At 41.2% G+C, this 17,319-nt stretch overlaps 1 protein-coding gene across 1 annotated transcript in view; it reads left to right on the forward strand.

Annotated features, from left to right (window-relative positions):
* gabrr2a (gamma-aminobutyric acid type A receptor subunit rho2a) overlaps positions 1-17,319 on the forward strand; it is a 45,432-nt gene that overhangs the window by 18,642 nt on the left and 9,471 nt on the right. Inside the window, exons 3-5 of the mRNA XM_032499823.1 lie at positions 5,619-5,686; positions 9,907-10,130; positions 16,634-16,716. Of these exons, the coding sequence (XP_032355714.1) occupies positions 5,619-5,686; positions 9,907-10,130; positions 16,634-16,716 (375 nt within the window). The remainder of the gene's footprint in view (positions 1-5,618; positions 5,687-9,906; positions 10,131-16,633; positions 16,717-17,319) is intronic.

A 17,319-nucleotide genomic window follows, 5' to 3' on the forward strand; every position in this document is an offset into this window, starting at 1 on the left:
GGGGGGGGGGGGTAACCTTGCCCCTTATGATGTTCATGTCATCTTTAAATGTGCTTGGTCAACACACTTAGTTAGGTGGGGTTAGAAGACGTACGTTTCAGTGAAACGTGGGACAGTAACGGGACTCGAACCCCTGTCTCCTGGATGGAAGTCCTGTGATGTTTGACCCATCCCCCATCCCAACCTGCCACCCAAAGACAGCCCTGCCTTTTCAGGGTTTCCCCCATTGTATCGTAAGCCTGGTGGCCGTCGGTGTCGGGCCCCCTACCAAGCCCACACCACTGGAAATTATTTTGCACTGTATTTTAAAGACGTTTTATTGAACTACAGTTTTTTTAATTCAATTGGAAACGTAGACATATTCATATTTTCAAATCTACAGTTAGCTTTTAGCACTGACTTAATGGAGGGCCCTGTGGAACCTGTCTTACAGCTTTTAAATCTTTAATTTCGCGATTGAATCCCAGGATTTTGTTATCACAGAAAACTACTGGACTGGACATTAATGCTGCCATCAGTCTGGGACTGGTCCGAGCCGGGCCCTCGTTTGAAATAAAAGACACTTGCCACCAAGCCACACTTTTTCTGGGGGAAACCCTGCCGTTGGGTTAATCTGTGAATGAGAAGGGAAGGATCTATAGTGTCAAAGGCTGCAGTTAGATCTAGGAGATCTAAGAGGATGGAGCAGTTTCCGGAGTCAGCAGCTAGAAGGAGACGCATATTCTGTGCTGTGAAGTGCTCTAAAATCAGGCTGTGACAGCATCAAGGAATTTATGCCCAATGTGACAAAGAAGTGCACCACACTTGATGGCATTGTCCCAGTGAGTGAAGAATAATCCCAAACGCAGATCACTCCACTGCCCCTCATCTGAAGAGCTCATCTGATGGCTCTAATCTAGCGTTTAGCATCTCCGCTAATCTCTTTGGATTGTAGACTGTATTAATAAGTGATGCAAAGTGGTTCAAATCGGCTGTAAATGTTCCCTCCACTTTAGCTGGATCTATGCAGTGTGTGTGCTTTCTGGTCGTGTGTAAGAGGGTCACCTGTAACGCTTCTACACGTGTGTGGGGGTCAGAGGTCATGAGATGTTAAAGAGATGGGACACTTGGCCTGTACCAATTATTACATAATTGTCTACTTGCAATTTCTTTGTTTAACCGCAATTAATTGCTAACATTAGCTAAGTTTACTGTTGGTTGACAATTATCAGTTTTAAGAAAAAAAATACAATGATTTATGATAATTAAAGCTTTAGTGTGTAACTTTTTTGATATTATTGAACGTCTGTTACATTCAAGCCATTGCCAAATGAGTTGCTACAAAGCTGATCAAGACTTTCAGCTCCACACACCATTCTCAGTGTGGCTTTGTTCAGAAGACTGTGGTGTCAGGCGACTTTCGCTCGCAGAAACTTGATAATTACCTCTTTCAAAGAGTCCATTATGTTTTGTTTTTTTTAAATCCTCCTTGTTCTCCTTGGCTACTAGCAACTGCATGGAGGAGGGGGGTGGGGGTGGTGCGTGATCATGGAAGGCTTGCATCATGTTGTAATTCCCAATGGGGGCGACATAAACTACACCTTCAAGGCGTGGGTTCTGTACCTGTGTTATTACATTAACTGGGTCACATAGCAGTGTTATAATTAAAAGATGTATTCTGGAATGCTTTCAAAACTTCATAGATATTTGCAAAAGTAATACATCAATATTTTTTGTTTGATTTTTTTAGCATTTGAAAAAGAAATTGAAATGTTTTGAATCAGTATCCTCACTGAACTTTGGCACCCTCCTGTGATTATTCTTCCTGTAATATTATATTATATTATATAACCTAAATAATTAATAGTTTCTGCTTTTTTAATGCAAGGATTGGGTATATTTTTCTATTAATGATGTTTATTGACAATGAACTCCAAAAATATGTGTAAAACTAGTAATAAGTTGACGGTGGTGTTTACACATGCTGGTGAAAAGAAGTCAGCAAAAAAAAGTGCCAAAAAAAAAAAAAAAAATATGTTCGACAAAAGGGACAAAAATTTCTGAAAAGGTGTTGATTTTCAACTTTTTAACAGAATTTAGTTTGGTTCTGTTGTGGATTATTGATCCTATTCCTGTGGGTTTGCGTCATGTGTTGTGTGACCTCATTCGTACACTGTTTAAAAATGACACAGCGTAAAAATTAAATGTGTTTTTGATATAATCCCATTCACTGAACGATGAACTCTAGGTCCCTAAAACTCCCATTAGCATGTCCCAGGGAGAAGTCTAAACTAATTATGAATAAAACCTGTGTAACTAATAATTATAATAATGATAATTTTTATTTAACAGCGCCTTTCTAATCACTCAAGATCACTTTACAGACAATAAAAGACAGAAAAGACAGATTCAGGGAACAGAAAAGTGTAAGCAGTTATAACAAAACAAAACAAAACAAAAAAAATGACAGGAACAGTGTATTTACAAATAAGCAAGCTGGAACAGGTGGGTTTTGAGTCTGGTTTTGAACAGGTGGGTTTTGAGTCTGGTTTTGAACAGATGGGTTTTGAGTCTGGTTTTGAACAGGTGGGTTTTGAGTCTGGTTTTGAACAGGTGGGTTTTGAGTCTAGTTTTGAACAGGTGGGTTTTGAGTCTGGTTTTGAACAGGTGGGTTTTGAGTCTAGTTTTGAACAAGTGGGTTTTGAGTCCGGTTTTGAACAGGTGGGTTTTGAGTCTAGTTTTGAACAGGTGGGTTTTGAGTCTAGTTTTGAACAGTGGTTTTGAGTCCGGTTTTGAACAGGTGGGTTTTGAGTCTAGTTTTGAACAGGTGGGTTTTGAGTCTGGTTTTGAACAGGTGGGTTTTGAGTCTAGTTTTGAACAGTGGGTTTTGAGTCTGGTTTTGAACAGGTGGGTTTTGAGTCTAGTTTTGAACAGGTGGGTTTTGAGTCTGGTTTTGAACAGGTGGGTTTTGAGTCTAGTTTTGAACAGGTGGGTTTTGAGTCCGTTTTGAACAGGTGGGTTTTGAGTCTAGTTTTGAACAGGTGGGTTTTGAGTCTGGTTTTGAACAAGTGGGTTTTGAGTCTGGTTTTGAACAAGTGGGTTTTGAGTCTAGTTTTGAACAGGTGGGTTTTGAGTCTAGTTTTGAACAGGTGGGTTTTGAGTCTAGTGTTGAACAGTGGGTTTGAGTCGGTTTGAACAGGTGGTTTTGAGTCTGTTTTGAACAGGTGTTTTTGAGTCTAGTTTGAACAGTGGGTTTTGGTCTGTTTTGAACGGGTGGGTTTTGAGTCTAGTTTGAACAAGTGGTTTTGAGTCTGGTTTTGAACAGTGGTTTTGGAGTCTGGTTTTGAACAAGTGGGTTTTGAGTCTGTTTTGAACAGGTGGGTTGGAGTCTAGTTTTGACAGGTGGGTTTTGAGTCTAGTTTTGAACAGTGTTTTGGTCGGTTTTGAACAGGTGGGTTTTGAGTCTAGTTTGAACAGGTGGGTTTTGAGTCTAGTTTTGAACAGGTGGGTTTTGGTCTGGTTTTGAACAGGGGGGTTTTGAGTCGGTTTTAACAAGTGGGTTTTTGAGTCTAGTTTTGAACAGTGTGTGTTTTGAGTCTAGTTTTGAACAGGTGGGTTTGAGTCTAGTTTTGAACAGGTGGGTTTTGAGTCTGTTTTTGAACAGGTGGTTTTGAGTCTAGTTTTTGAACTGGTGGGTTTTGAGTCTAGTTTTGACAGGTGGTTTTGAGTCTCGTTTGAAAGGTGGGTTTTGAGTCTAGTTTTTGACAGTGGGTTTTGATCTGTTTTTGAACAGGTGGTTTTGAGTCTAGTTTTGACAGGTGGTTTTTGAGTCTAGTTTGACAAGTGGTTTTGAGTCTGTTTTGAACAGTGGGTTTTTGAGTCTGTTTTGAACAAGTGGGTTTTGAGTCGGTTTTGAACAGGTGGGTTTTTGAGTCTAGTTTTTGAACAGGGTGGTTTTGAGTCTAGTTTTGACACAGGGTTTTGAGTCGTTTGAACAGGTGTTTTTGAGTCTAGTTTTGAACAGGTGGGTTTTGAGTCTGTTTTTTGAACAATGTGGGTTTTGAGTCCGGTTTTGAACAGGTGGGTTTTGAGTCTAGTTTTGAACAGGTGGGTTTTGAGTCTGGTTTTGAACAGGTGGTTTTGAGTCTTAGTTTTGAACATTGGTTTTGAGTCGGTTTTTGAACAGGTGGGTTTTGAGTCTAGTTTTGAACAGTGGGTTTTGAGTCCGTTTTGAACAGGTGGTTTTGAGTCTATTTTGAACAAGTGGGTTTTTGATCTGGTTTTGAAAGGTGGTTTTGAGTCTGGTTTGCACAGATGGGTTTTTTGAGTCTAGTTTTGAACAGGTGGTTTTGATCCGGTTTTGACGGTGGTTTGAGTCTAGTTTGAACAGGTGGTTTTGATCTAGTTTGAACAAGTGGGTTTTGAGTCCGGTGTGAACAGGTGGGTTTTGAGCCTAGTTTTGACAGGTGGGTTTTGAGTCGGTTTTGAACTGGTGGGTTTTGAGTCTAGTTTTGAACATGGGTTTTGAGTCTGGTTTGAACAGGTGGGTTTTGAGGCGTTTTGAACAGTGGGTTTTGAGTCTGTTTTGAACAGGTGGGTTTTGAGTCTAGTTTTGAACAAGTGGGTTTTGAGTCTGGTTTTGAACAGGTGGGTTTTGAGTCTGGTTTTGAACAGGTGGGTTTTGAGTCTGGTTTTGAACAGGTGGGTTTTGAGTCTGGTTTTGAACAGGTGGGTTTTGAGTCTAGTTTTGAACAGGTGGGTTTTGAGTCTGGTTTTGAACAGGTGGGTTTTGAGTCTGGTTTTGAACAGGTGGGTTTTGAGTCTGGTTTTGAACAGGTGGGTTTTGAGTCTGGTTTTGAACAGGTGGGTTTGAGTCTGGTTTGAAGCAGTGGGTTTTTGAGTCTGTTTTGAAATTGGTTTTGAGAGTCTGGTTTTGACAGGTGGTTTGAGTCTAGTTTTGAACAGGTGGGTTTTGAGTCTAGTTTTGAACAGGTGGGTTTTGAGTCCAGTTTTGAACAGGTGGGTTTTGAGTCCAGTTTTGAACAGGTGGGTTTTGAGTCCGGTTTTTAACTGGTGGGTTTTGAGTCCAGTTTTGAACAGGTGGGTTTTGAGTCCGGTTTTGAACAGGTGGGTTTTGAGTCCGGTTTTGAACAGGTGGAGAGAGTCGATACTGCGGAGGTCAGGTGGGAGTGGTCTCCAGAGCTGGGGAGCAGAGCGGCTGAAGGATCTGGTCACCATGGTGACAAGTCGAGCTGGGGGGACAGTGAGGTGGAGGGAGGAGGAGGATCTGAGGGAGCGGGAGGGGGGGGCGGCGATGTGAAGGAGTTCAGATACATATGGAGGAGCAAGGCTATGGATGGCTTTGAAAGTATGGAGAAGGATTTTAAATTGCATGATAACTGTTAAGAATACAGATGGAAATGAATAATAAACACATGGGACCTTTTAGGACCGTCTCTGACTTACTACAGAAAAACAGCTTTACAGTAACGAGAATAAATGTGATTTGTTACTTCCACCCCTGACTAAAACCACTAAAACTGGTGACATTCAGAAAGTTTTCTCATAAACCGGAGGGGCGACGCCGCCTGCAGTGTCCTTTCACATCTGTTTGCTCATGATATTCCTTTGTTTGGCAGGGCCCGCCATCCCTGTTGGAGTGGACGTTCAGGTGGAGAGCTTGGACAGCATCTCTGAGGTTGATATGGTAAGAAAACCTGTATTTATCCCCAGCTGTTTATCACATGACAGAATATTAAAGATGACGCATGTCACAGTACGAGACAAACGTGGAGAGTACATAATCAAATCCTTATTTGAATAATTTACAAACCATTTTGAAAGACATGTTTGCTGAGGATTTTGTCTTTGTTGGTTTACTTGCCTGTACTGGAATTGATTCAGATACAGGATTAGGGGACCACTAAGGTCTATATAAAGAGACTTCAGATACAGGATTAGGGGACCACTAAGGTCTATATAAAAGAGACTTCAGATACAGTATCAGGGGACCACTAAGGTCTATATAAAAGAGACTTCAGATACAGTATTAGGGACCACTAAGGTCTATATAAAGAGACTTCAGATACAGTATTAGGGACCACTAAGGTCTATAAAAAGAGACTCAGATACAGTATTAGGGACCACTAAGGTCTATATAAAAGAGACTTCATATACAGTATTAGGGACCACTAAGGTTATAAAAGAGACTTCAATACAGTATTAGGGACCACTAGGTCTATATAAAAGACTTCAGATACAGTATTAGGGACACTAAGGTCTATAAAGAGACTCAGATACAGTAAAGGGACCACTAAGGTCTATATAAAAGAGACTTCAGATACAGTATCAGGGACCACTAAGTCTATATAAAGAGAGTCAGATACAGTATTAGGGACCACAAGGTCTATATAAAGAGACTTCAGATACAGTATTAGGGACACTAAGGTCTATATAAAAGAGACTTCAGATACAGTATTAGGGACCACTAAGGTCTATATAAAAGAGACTTCAGATACAGTATTAGGGACCACTAAGGTCTATATAAAGAGACGTCAGATACAGTATTAGGGACACTAGGTCATATAAAAGAGACTTCAGATACAGTATTAGGGACCACTAAGGTCTATAAAACAGACTTCAGATACAGTATTAGGGACCACTAAGGTCTATATAAAAGAGACTCAGATACAGTATAAGGGACCACTAAGGTCTATATAAAAGAGACTTCAGAACAGTATCAGGGGACCACTAAGGTCTATTTAAAGAGACTAGATACAGAGTTAGGGACCACTAAGGTCTATTAAAGAGACTTCAGATACAGTATTAGGGACCACTAAGGTCTAATAAAAGAGACTTCAGATACAGTATTAGGGACCACTAAGGTCTATATAAAAGAGACTTCAGATACAGTATTAGGGACCACTAAGATCTATATAAAAGAGACTTCAGATACAGTATTAGGGGACTACTAAGGTCTATATAAAAGCATCCAAAAAGCACCATCTCATGGGACCTTTAATGCCTCTAATGCTGACTAATTTTTTATTTACCTTGATCTTCTGTAGCCTAGCTGCATCTCTTGCCTGCACGCCTCTGCTCTCTAGTGAGATGGCTGGAGCTGCTTCTCTTTCACTAGGCCTCCGATGTTTGATATCAATGAGGATGATGATACTCGCAGTTGATTTTCCAGGATTTGGTCTGTTAGTCTTTAGCGGAACCGAGATTTTGCAAGAGTCAGTTTTGAGATGAATCACGTGCAGCAGTAAGTTGTGCCAAACAAGGACAAATCTCAATCTCAGTGCATGTCTCCTGAGACCGGGGAATTCTTCAGCACGCACATACAGTTTATAAAACTCAAGCAGAGGGAGGTTGTTGTATTTTGCTTTGAGCTCCTCATCGCGTTGCAGCTCAGTGATTTTATGTTGCAGGTTGTCTGGCCCGTCAGCTGGTTCCACATTAAATGGCGTTGCAAAAATGTTGAGTTCCTTTGCCTTACTTTCTATAACCTCTCACCGAAGACGTGAAGGAGTTACAGCAGGCTTCTGTTCTTGCAAAGTAGAAAACTTTACCAGTTGCATTTTCCACAGTTTTAATTTAGCTTCAAAGATTTCCCATTGGAGACCAGAGCCCTGACTAGCTGGTTGGGACCTTGGCGCTCGACATTCAGCTCAGAAAGGGGTTTGGTAATGTCCACCATGGACTTTGGGCTTTTTCACTTTGTAAACCTATAACGTGCACAAAAAAGATATGTAACAGTAAAGGAAAGGGGAAAAGCCAAAAAGCATAATATGAGCAGTTTAAGTACAGCAAAAATCAGATACTTTAAGACTATCACTATCACTTTGGTAAGATACTTGTACTTTTACTCAAGTATTGCTTTCAAGTACTTTATACAAGACTGCAAATATGTGGTTATTGAAAAGCCAATTGATTATATCAGTTTCCTATCTGTTTCCAGTTTCCTACCCGAGGTGGTCCTTCATCAAATAGTATTTTTCCTAGATTATTATAGTATGGGCAGTACATTAAACAACTCATTTTCATTCTCTTCTTCCCCAAGATCACAGTATGGACACGGTCTTTGATCTTCCTCAATTCCACCATATTGAATGAGTAATGACGGCGTCCAAGAGCGGAGCTGTGCACAGAGAGAGCGCAAGCTCTTAGGAAGCCTAGCTCCTACACATACAACATATTTTGTACTGTCAGGGCCAATATTAAGAATTTCACCTTTTGGAATTTCTAAAAAAGGAAATCAGTGTAAAACAACTTGAATGTTGAATGATCATATACAGTATTCATGCACAGTCAGACATACGCTGTTTCTTCCAATACAATGAGGAGTATAAAAGGGTCAGCAGATATGATTGTTAATACAGTTTGCTCCTTTTTTTTTTAAAGTGACTTCACCCCATGCAACGTACAACAGGATTGTTGTAGTTTTCTTTAATGGAATTGGTTCTCTGTCTCGCTGAGCCTGTACAGACGTAGAAGACTGTGGAACTTTGAGTAGATGGATTCCATTTTTGTCGATTGGGAAGTTGTTAATTGGGCAGAATAACTGTAACATGAGAAGGGAAACCGGAAAGTAAGGCAATCTAATTAAATGTTGACAACTGAGAACCGGAAGCAGTTAAACAGAGGCCAGTCTTTCCCCAACTGATGCTGCTTTTTGATGGCCAGGGCAGCCAGATTCCCCTGGATGTACAGCTCCTGTCAGTCATGTTTCTCATGTTGCATGGGTTTCATATCAACATTGGCAGGGACACTTATAAAGTGGATGGTCCCCCTCTAGGAAATATTAAGCATTAAACCAGGGGTCTTCAACAGGGGGTCCGCGACCCCTAGGGGGTCCGCGGAGGTACTGCATGGGGGTCGCGAAAGTTTTGGTTGATTAGACTTTTTTTTATATTCCCCCCCCTGCAATTTTTTCCACTAATTGAAATGTCTTTAAATCCACATTAATATGAATTCAACACACTGTAGTAAACAGATAAATGGAGGCAGAAGATGTCTTTCAGTCATCAATGCACACATGGCACTATAGGACCAGTTTGATATAACACAATTTTATACAATAAATATAATTAGGGGGTCCCCGCTCCATCTCGCCATCAGTTTGGGGGTCCTTGGCCTGGAAAACGTTGAAGACCCCTGCATTAAACACTTCATTGGTGAATTTTTATAAACCCGTTTTGACCCATTTCTTTTTGCACCACTTCATTTCATTGAGTCTGTCAGTCATTGGTTTTGACATAGACCAAAAACATACGTAAAACTAGTTTTATGATCGCTTGATGGAATTCTGTATGGAGTATGGAGTAACAAAGTGGTGCCTTAAATCCAAGAGTGGAATAGTGGGATGGGTGATTGAGTGTTTACACAAAAAAATGGGGAAAGTCCCTGAGCTTTCTGGAGGGCTGGCCGAGTACTGAGGAGAGACGTAAGCAATGTGCTCATGGTGTTATCATATATACATAACATGTTTTATTTGGTTTACAGTTTATCTATTTCGTTATGTTATTGTATTTGATGTTGTAGCTGTTATTTCAACTTGTCTCTAATTTTGTATAGGGAGGTGATGAGTGGGAGAGGGAGTGGGGTAAATCAGATAATAAGGTGACGTGTTCATGTTGTTTTGTTTTAGGTTAAAAAAAGTGAATCAAAATAAAATGTAGGGGGAAATATTGCGCATTTAAAAATTCATTCCCTGTATTCTGGTGAATTTTTATGCTCCCATTTTGGCCTTTTCTGCATCAATTTATGGTTGATTTCCATTGCAGATTTTTAGATTTAGATTTAATTGGGTCTTTAACTTTAAGTCATTGAATTTCACCAAAGGAGACCACGTTCCTGGACTAAAAACGTCATGTTTTAGGGGTATAGACTGATAAACATTATTCTTCTCTCCCTTGATTCCGCCAGGACTTCACCATGACTCTGTACCTGCGGCACTACTGGAAGGATGAGCGCCTGTCCTTCACCAGCAGCACCAACAAGAGCATGACGTTTGATGGCCGTCTGGTGAAGAAGATCTGGGTACCTGATGTCTTCTTTGTCCACTCTAAGCGGTCCTTCATCCACGACACCACCACTGATAACATCATGCTGCGCGTCTTTCCTGACGGACACGTCCTGTACAGCTTGAGGTCTGTAGCATTTCAGAATCTGACTTATTCGCATGCATTTTAAGACCAGTGTCGCTGTTTGTTGTGTGCACCACATTGATTGCTGCTGTATTGGGAGGAGGTCGGGGTGGATTGATGAATGTTGAAACACAGGACTTTCAAGCCAGGAAGCGGAGTTTGCTTTCCAGGGAAATGCGTCTTCCTTGGGAGTGTTTTTATCCAAATCATGATCATTTTCCTAAACTTAACTCGTTATTTCAGTGCCCAAATGTAACTTTCGTCGCCACATAACGCTCACTTTTAGTCTCTTAGTCATCTTAATGTCTGTCGCAATGACCGGCAGCTCGAAGTGCTCTGGACCCGGCACAAAGTCACCTATTCTCGGGGAACTGAACCCCCAACCACCGCGATATGACGGAGCCCCACGCAGAGCACCACGCGGAGCACCCAGCAGAGCTCCATTTGGAGCACCATGTGGAGCACCATGCAGAGGACTATGCGGAGCTCCATTTGGAGCACCATGTGGAGCACCATGCAGAGGACCATGCGGAGCTCCATTTGGAGCACCATGCAGCGCACCATGAGGCGCACCCTGCAGAGCCCCTTGCAGAGCGGTGCACCGCCTGACATTCTCCTACCCTTCTGGTATCTTCACTATCTATTTTTCAAAGGCAGCATTAGCTGCATTCTAGGACATGATTTTAAGGAATAAAAACAAGCCAAGCGTCTGGCAATGCGAGATCAGACCACAAGTGATGTTATGGGAATTTCCTATATCAGTCAGGGAAACAAGGCATGATGTTGTATGTTGTGAAAGTCCAAATCTTCATTTTGAGGTCTTTATTTTATTATTAATTCCTTGTGTTGAATAATTACATGGATCACGCTGCTTGAAAGAGCTGCCAACCCTGAAATTATTTCCTTAGCCTGAGAGTTTCCATATGTTACTGTTGAAGTGCTAGATGCTTTCTCAAGAGTAAGATTCTGAAAACAATCACTCAATGCAAAATACCAAAATGTTTTCATGCTGGCTGGCACAGAACAGGGACCTTGTGTCTGTAAAGTGGAAATGTCATTGAAAGTGAGCAAACTGTTTCCCACCTACACAAGCACCTGGCAATTGGCTCACCATGACCATCAGTGATTGTTTCTATCACTGGAGGAGAAAGTCAATTTGGTCCATTCTGGTCTCCAAAGGTGTGTTTGCCAATCAGAACAGCTGTGTGAGTCACCTGCAGGCGTTGTTTTTTTTGTGCGGCTGGCAAAGACACACACATGTAAAGACATCTGCAAAGTAGTCCCGTTTTGCGAGACCTTCCTCCACAGCGCTGCGGAGGAGGGTCTGGCTGGTCCACACAGCATTCTGGGATGGGAGAAAAATGTGTTTTTGGTTTATTGGCATTTCTCTTGGCACCAAGGCAAGATTCCTCTGCACAATAGCATATAATAAAAGTAGTCATGCAACAAAAAAAACTCAGAGTGGACAGATAGTCTAGCTAGCTGTCTGGATTTACCCTGCAGAGATCTGAGGACCAGGTAACCATAGTCCTCAGATTGGACAGATAGTCTAGCTAGCTGTCTGGATTTACCCTGCAGGGATCTGAGGACCAGGTAACCATAGTCCTCAGAAATCCACCGGAGTTTAAATTCCAACACAAAGAAAGAGGAAGGTAACGGACATCTGGCATAATATCCAGTGGCAGCAGATCAATCCTGGAAGTGTAACGTCGTGGATATAGACTCTCTGCAAAGTGGCTGTGGTCGTCTGTATTACTTTGATTTAAAGTCTTCCATTAGACACAGTTACATCCATATGTTTTATTTTTATTTTAAGGCAATAACATCTATTTGTCAGAACTAGACTTATGTTCCTCTTGATTTAGACAGTACAAAATACTACATTTCTTAAACGCTACTGGCCACTTTTGGGCAGAACTTCACAACATCACATTCACAACAAATATTTGCCTCATAAAGTTGGTATAGCTAGTGTTCAGTCCAGTATTCAGTCTTTTTTATCTGTACATGTGACGACCAATCACATGACCGTTAATTTTAGAGGTTTTTACAGTCACAATTTGCAGGGAAAAGATGACTGTGAGCCTGGTACATTCAGAGCAGCTGTAGTGATGCTAAACTTAAGCTTAGGAGCCAAAATGACTAGTTAAGATTAGAAAAAAGATTGTGGACACCGGTCTCTTTAAGTAGTACTGCCGGGACACAAACATGTGTTTCTTGGGTGAAAGTCTTGTGTTTCTCCGGGACACAAAAAGCTTGAAAGCCCTGTGTTTTATAGGCCAAGAGTGGTCTTATATAGCAGCAGTCAGTGTGGTGCATGCAGCAATAAAGACGTGGAATACACAGGAATTACAGTGCTTTACTTTTAGTACTTTTAGTTACTTTAGTTTTACTTTTACTGCTGAGCAGGTAGTGTAGTGGATTCACCAGAGATTTCTCAACTGCTACTGCTGAAATGTGGTTCTAATAATAATAAAAGATTTTATTTATGGAGCGCTTTGAAGGTTGAGACAATTTACATGAGTTAAAATGATCCTAGAAAACATCAGGCTAAAGAGGAGCAGTGAGACTGAACCGAAACAAAGAGCTGACAGGATCTGTAGAGTTGGAGATAGTTCTCTGTGGCAATACTACAACAAATGACACCTTCCCCTAGTACACAAATTCATTTTTCAGTCAGACCAATTATAACCGCATCTAGCATTACACTCCCATAACAATGTCAGACTCACAATGAACAGTTATTAAAGTATTGAAATCGATGCAGCGGGCTACAGAGGTCTGGTTCATTTTCTAAACTTGTCTTTCCAAATGATACTGATTTTCTTTTTTCAACTGCACATGGGGGAATGGGGGTCAATTGAGGACTAGCATCTTATGTTCCGCGGCTCTCTGGCGTCTTAATCCAGCCCTGGTTTCAGTCTGAATGTATTTAACGGTTCAATTAGTGCTAAAGTAAAAGATAAAATGCAAATGCAGCCTGTTAGCCATGAAGCCCTACAGACCTCATTACACCAGTTAACAAATCAATGTGAAATAATATCTGTGTGTTCTGCTACGGTCGCCAGAGAAATCAATGTGTGTTAACGCATCTACTACTTTCATTTCACAATAACTTGTGTACTCATTATGCTCACATTGCATTTCTATTTGCGTAATGCAGCAAGGGACTTAATGAGGTGACTAGATTTTGATGGAAAATAGAGTTTTGTTTGTAGTTCAGCTCAACTCCACATCTCCTAATCCATCACATGGAAACTCATGAACTATTTTGAGACATTTCTCACATTTTTCACAGGTGTTACAAAGCACAGCTAACCTGGGCTTGTATAACAAAGACACTACTAAACTTAGTTTGTAACGATTATCCCCCTGTCTCCTCTCCTTACGTGTTGAGAATGAGACTAAATTCAATTCAGTTTTATTCATAGTGTCATATCGTGACAGAAGTTATTTCAGGACACTTTACAGATAGAGTTCTAGACCACACTATAATCTACAAAGACCCAACAGTTCCCATGAGCTGCCAGGATGAGTGTATGTCTTTCCTACTTCTAGACGGGTTTGTGCTGTGTTAAACTGACTCACCCAGACACTGAGTGCGTTCTCCTTTTGGCAAACCGTAACTCCCAACTTGTAACAATTGGTCATTGGCTCTCAGCGACGCAAAAAATCACCCTTTAGCGTCTGTGTGGAACGCACAGCACAGAGCAGCAGCTTGACCGTGGCGCTGTGAGATAACCTAGTATTAAGAACGACAACCGTAGCGAGTAGTTTGACGGACCAAAAATCCTGGTTGGGGTGGTGGATGTGTCAAACAACATAGGACTTTCACCCAAGAGACTGAGGTTCCTGTCCCCTTTGCGTCCCTTGTGTCACTCAAACGTAATTTTTTTAACCCCAACTGTCCCGTTCTTGTGCCCCACGTCAGTTAAACATAGAACATCCCTACCACGTCCCAACAAAGTATGTTTAAATATGACTCCAAAGGGCTAAACACTTGCCCCCAAAGCATCAAATGGTGACGCCATGAGTGGTGACCCACAGCGCCAAAAAGGGACGCCAACAGTCCATATCAAGTATGTCTAAATACGACACTAGAGGAGACTTTTTGCGTAAATAACTAACGCTAAAGGCCCCTGACCAAACGTCGCTTTTTGACGGATGGGAGTGAAAATGTGTTGGTCCTGGAGTCGGCCTGCAGGCAGACGCCGGCCGGCCTGCCGGCGTCGGCCTGCCGGCGTCGGTCATCAGGAGGGACAGCCTTCTTGAAATCCAGCGTCTCTTGTTGACTTCTTCACGAGCCTGCTCCTTGTGTATTGTAGTTCAGGTTTTTAAAAAGTGTATATTACAAAAAGTCGTGTTGTAGGCAAAAACAAAAAGTAATTTTTTTCCTCAATAGTGTCATCTGTGTAGAAAGACGTGTGGTTTGCAGCCTGTTGGCCATCACTGAAGCTCTGCACAAACACTCGCCCTCGTGTCACGGATCAGCCCCTACCCTCTCAACTATCTACTCAAAAGCTATCTTCTAACATAATTCATTTTCACTAGCAGCTCCCCTCAGGACATACCAATATGAACACTCACTCGCTTACAATCAACCAGGACGTCAGACTGGGCCCATCAATTCATAATTTGATGGAGTATTGGAAAACAGTCCATTTACAGTCCGCAGATGAAAGCCTTTCTCACATTCTGTTTATAGGCTTTTGATCCAGACAGTAGATCAGGGAACATAGCAGGAAGATTTGGGGAAAAAGAACTACGAGAAAGAAGAGGATTTTAGGGGGAGATGATGACACTGCCAGAAAGCCAGAAGAATAGGAATATTCATTAGTGTGAAATGCAAACTTCAGTATCGTATTTTTTTGGAGCCAGTATCTGATCTCTAATCCTAAATAGGATCATTACTTCCTTTACTGTATGTGATGATTCCTGTACAAACAGCCAATGAGCTATTTTTCATGGAAAGAAAGGAAGTTTGATTGTATGGACCCAATCACAATGTAAAAACCTCTTGCATTCCATAAATACAATTAAACAGCGCTGAGCAAACAGGAATGAGAACCAACTCTCATTTCATTAATGTAAAATGCATGTTAGATGCTTTCATATGTCAACATTTAGACTAACATGTAGTACAACAGGTAGGTTGGAGGGGTAATTTGCCTGGATTACCATAGACTAAAGAAAATAACACCTCCCAAACTAGCAATCACTCAGACCGGCCGTGAGATAATGTTGTTTATCAAAGACGCTAGCGAAGCAACACAGTACAGACAATCAGCACAGCAGAAACCACAGGTAGTTCGGACCTCTGTGTTTAACTATTTATCTGTAACATTACAGTTACGGCGGAAATGACAGTGATTCGGTCTTTGAACCATTTTTTATTGCATAGACTGTCACATGTGCAACTTTGTGGTAATCTAGGAGAGACAGGAGAAAGATCCTGCTAACTAGTGACAGAAAAAACATAATAGATCCACACCAGACTGTTTTCATTTAAAATAACAAGAGGATGTAATGTGTGCTATATGTGAATTAGCTAACATAATGTTTTGTCAGGTCAAACCAATACTGTGAAACCTGGGAAACCCTGACGAACTTCCGGCAAATTTGAGATTTGGCCATGAGCCCATTTAAGCCCATTTCCAATTTTTCCAAATCAAGGCACCAATCACAGTTGAGGCGACGGCAGGCAGCTTTTTGTTTATATTCAACATGACGGCCACCGAAGTGCAGCAACCCGTTGATGCCGCTGTCGCTGCTGTGTCACCCGGATCCCTGGTCTGATTGGTTGAAGGACTATCCAACTTTGCCCAGTGGCATTTGAGCGGTGTCCGTTGGTGATGCCCCTTTGGAAATGGGTTGTAAATGAACCTTCCCGATACCCACTCTCAGTTACAACTGAGAAGGGTCTGGTGTCAACCAGGCCAAAACTGGGATGGATGTTTGGCTAAAATGGAAGCATGACATTGACAACCTGTCTGAACAACCACATTGTAATACAGCAAAATTAATCTTATAAGGTATTACTTACATGCTTCGTCCGCGGTGCTCCCAATCAGCTCTGTTTTTACGTCTTTAGGAAAACCAGAGCATGTGACTATTTCTATTATTTAAATTTTTACTTTACACTACTTCTGCCCAACCTTATTTAGCTTGTAATTTTATGTCTAAATGAACAACACTATCAACTAGAGATAATACAGAGCTAGAGAAATTGCCGTGTGAATGCTGTAGAAAAGCTGGCGCTGCACTGGATTGCCAGCTTGAGTTGTGTAAGCCGAGGAAGAAGTGCTGAGAATAGTTAGAAAAATTGGGAATGGGTTCAATTAGTATGAATGCCACTGATTGGTAATCATGGTCTTCTTGTATTACAGTGGAGGTCTTCTCCAGTGACTGTGGGGTTGAGTCCACATTATTCAGAGACATTACTGAATGTGAGCCCTCCCATGACTGTTCTCACCTTGTGCATCTGTGTTATTTTTGCCGTTGAACAGAGTGACGGTGACAGCCGCCTGTAACATGGACTTTAGCCGCTTTCCTCTGGATTCTCAGACCTGCTCGCTGGAGCTGGAGAGCTGTGAGTAAATGTTTCATCTACGGTTCCAAAAAGCATCAAGTGCTCGTATACCTGGCCGGTCCAGATCCAAATTAGAAGATGTGTTACTTTATCAGAGCTCACATGGTTTTAATTCAATTCAGGGGGAGAAAACATCAACCATTCCGTGAGTTAAAGGGAATACGAGTCAACATTTCTTATGATTCATTACCCTTAGAAACTATTACTCTATAAACTGTTATCTTTTGGTCTGATGAGTAAGTCTGGGTATTGTTCAATAAATGTTGATACTGGTACCGATACCAATATAGTGACTTCAATACCGGTTCCTAAATGATTCTTCTTTCAATACCAACCTTACAAAAGAAAAAGAAATTACAACATTACACTTAACCCTCTTATCCTTGTCCTATATCAATGTTCTTTTTAACTACCCAAAATAACATGATTGATTCCACACAACGCTCTTTGGCAAGTACAAATCTCTACTTTCATTAATTTTGGGGCGTCTTATTCAATTTTATAGCATTTGAAAACAAATTGAAGTGTTTTTGAAGTAGGAATGAGTAAAAGTTGACATATTCCATTATTTGATTATCCATCAACATCCATTCCTTTAATTTT

Source organism: Etheostoma spectabile, chromosome 20 (genome assembly GCF_008692095.1).
Source record: "Etheostoma spectabile isolate EspeVRDwgs_2016 chromosome 20, UIUC_Espe_1.0, whole genome shotgun sequence".
Taxonomy (NCBI): Eukaryota; Metazoa; Chordata; class Actinopteri; order Perciformes; family Percidae; genus Etheostoma; species Etheostoma spectabile.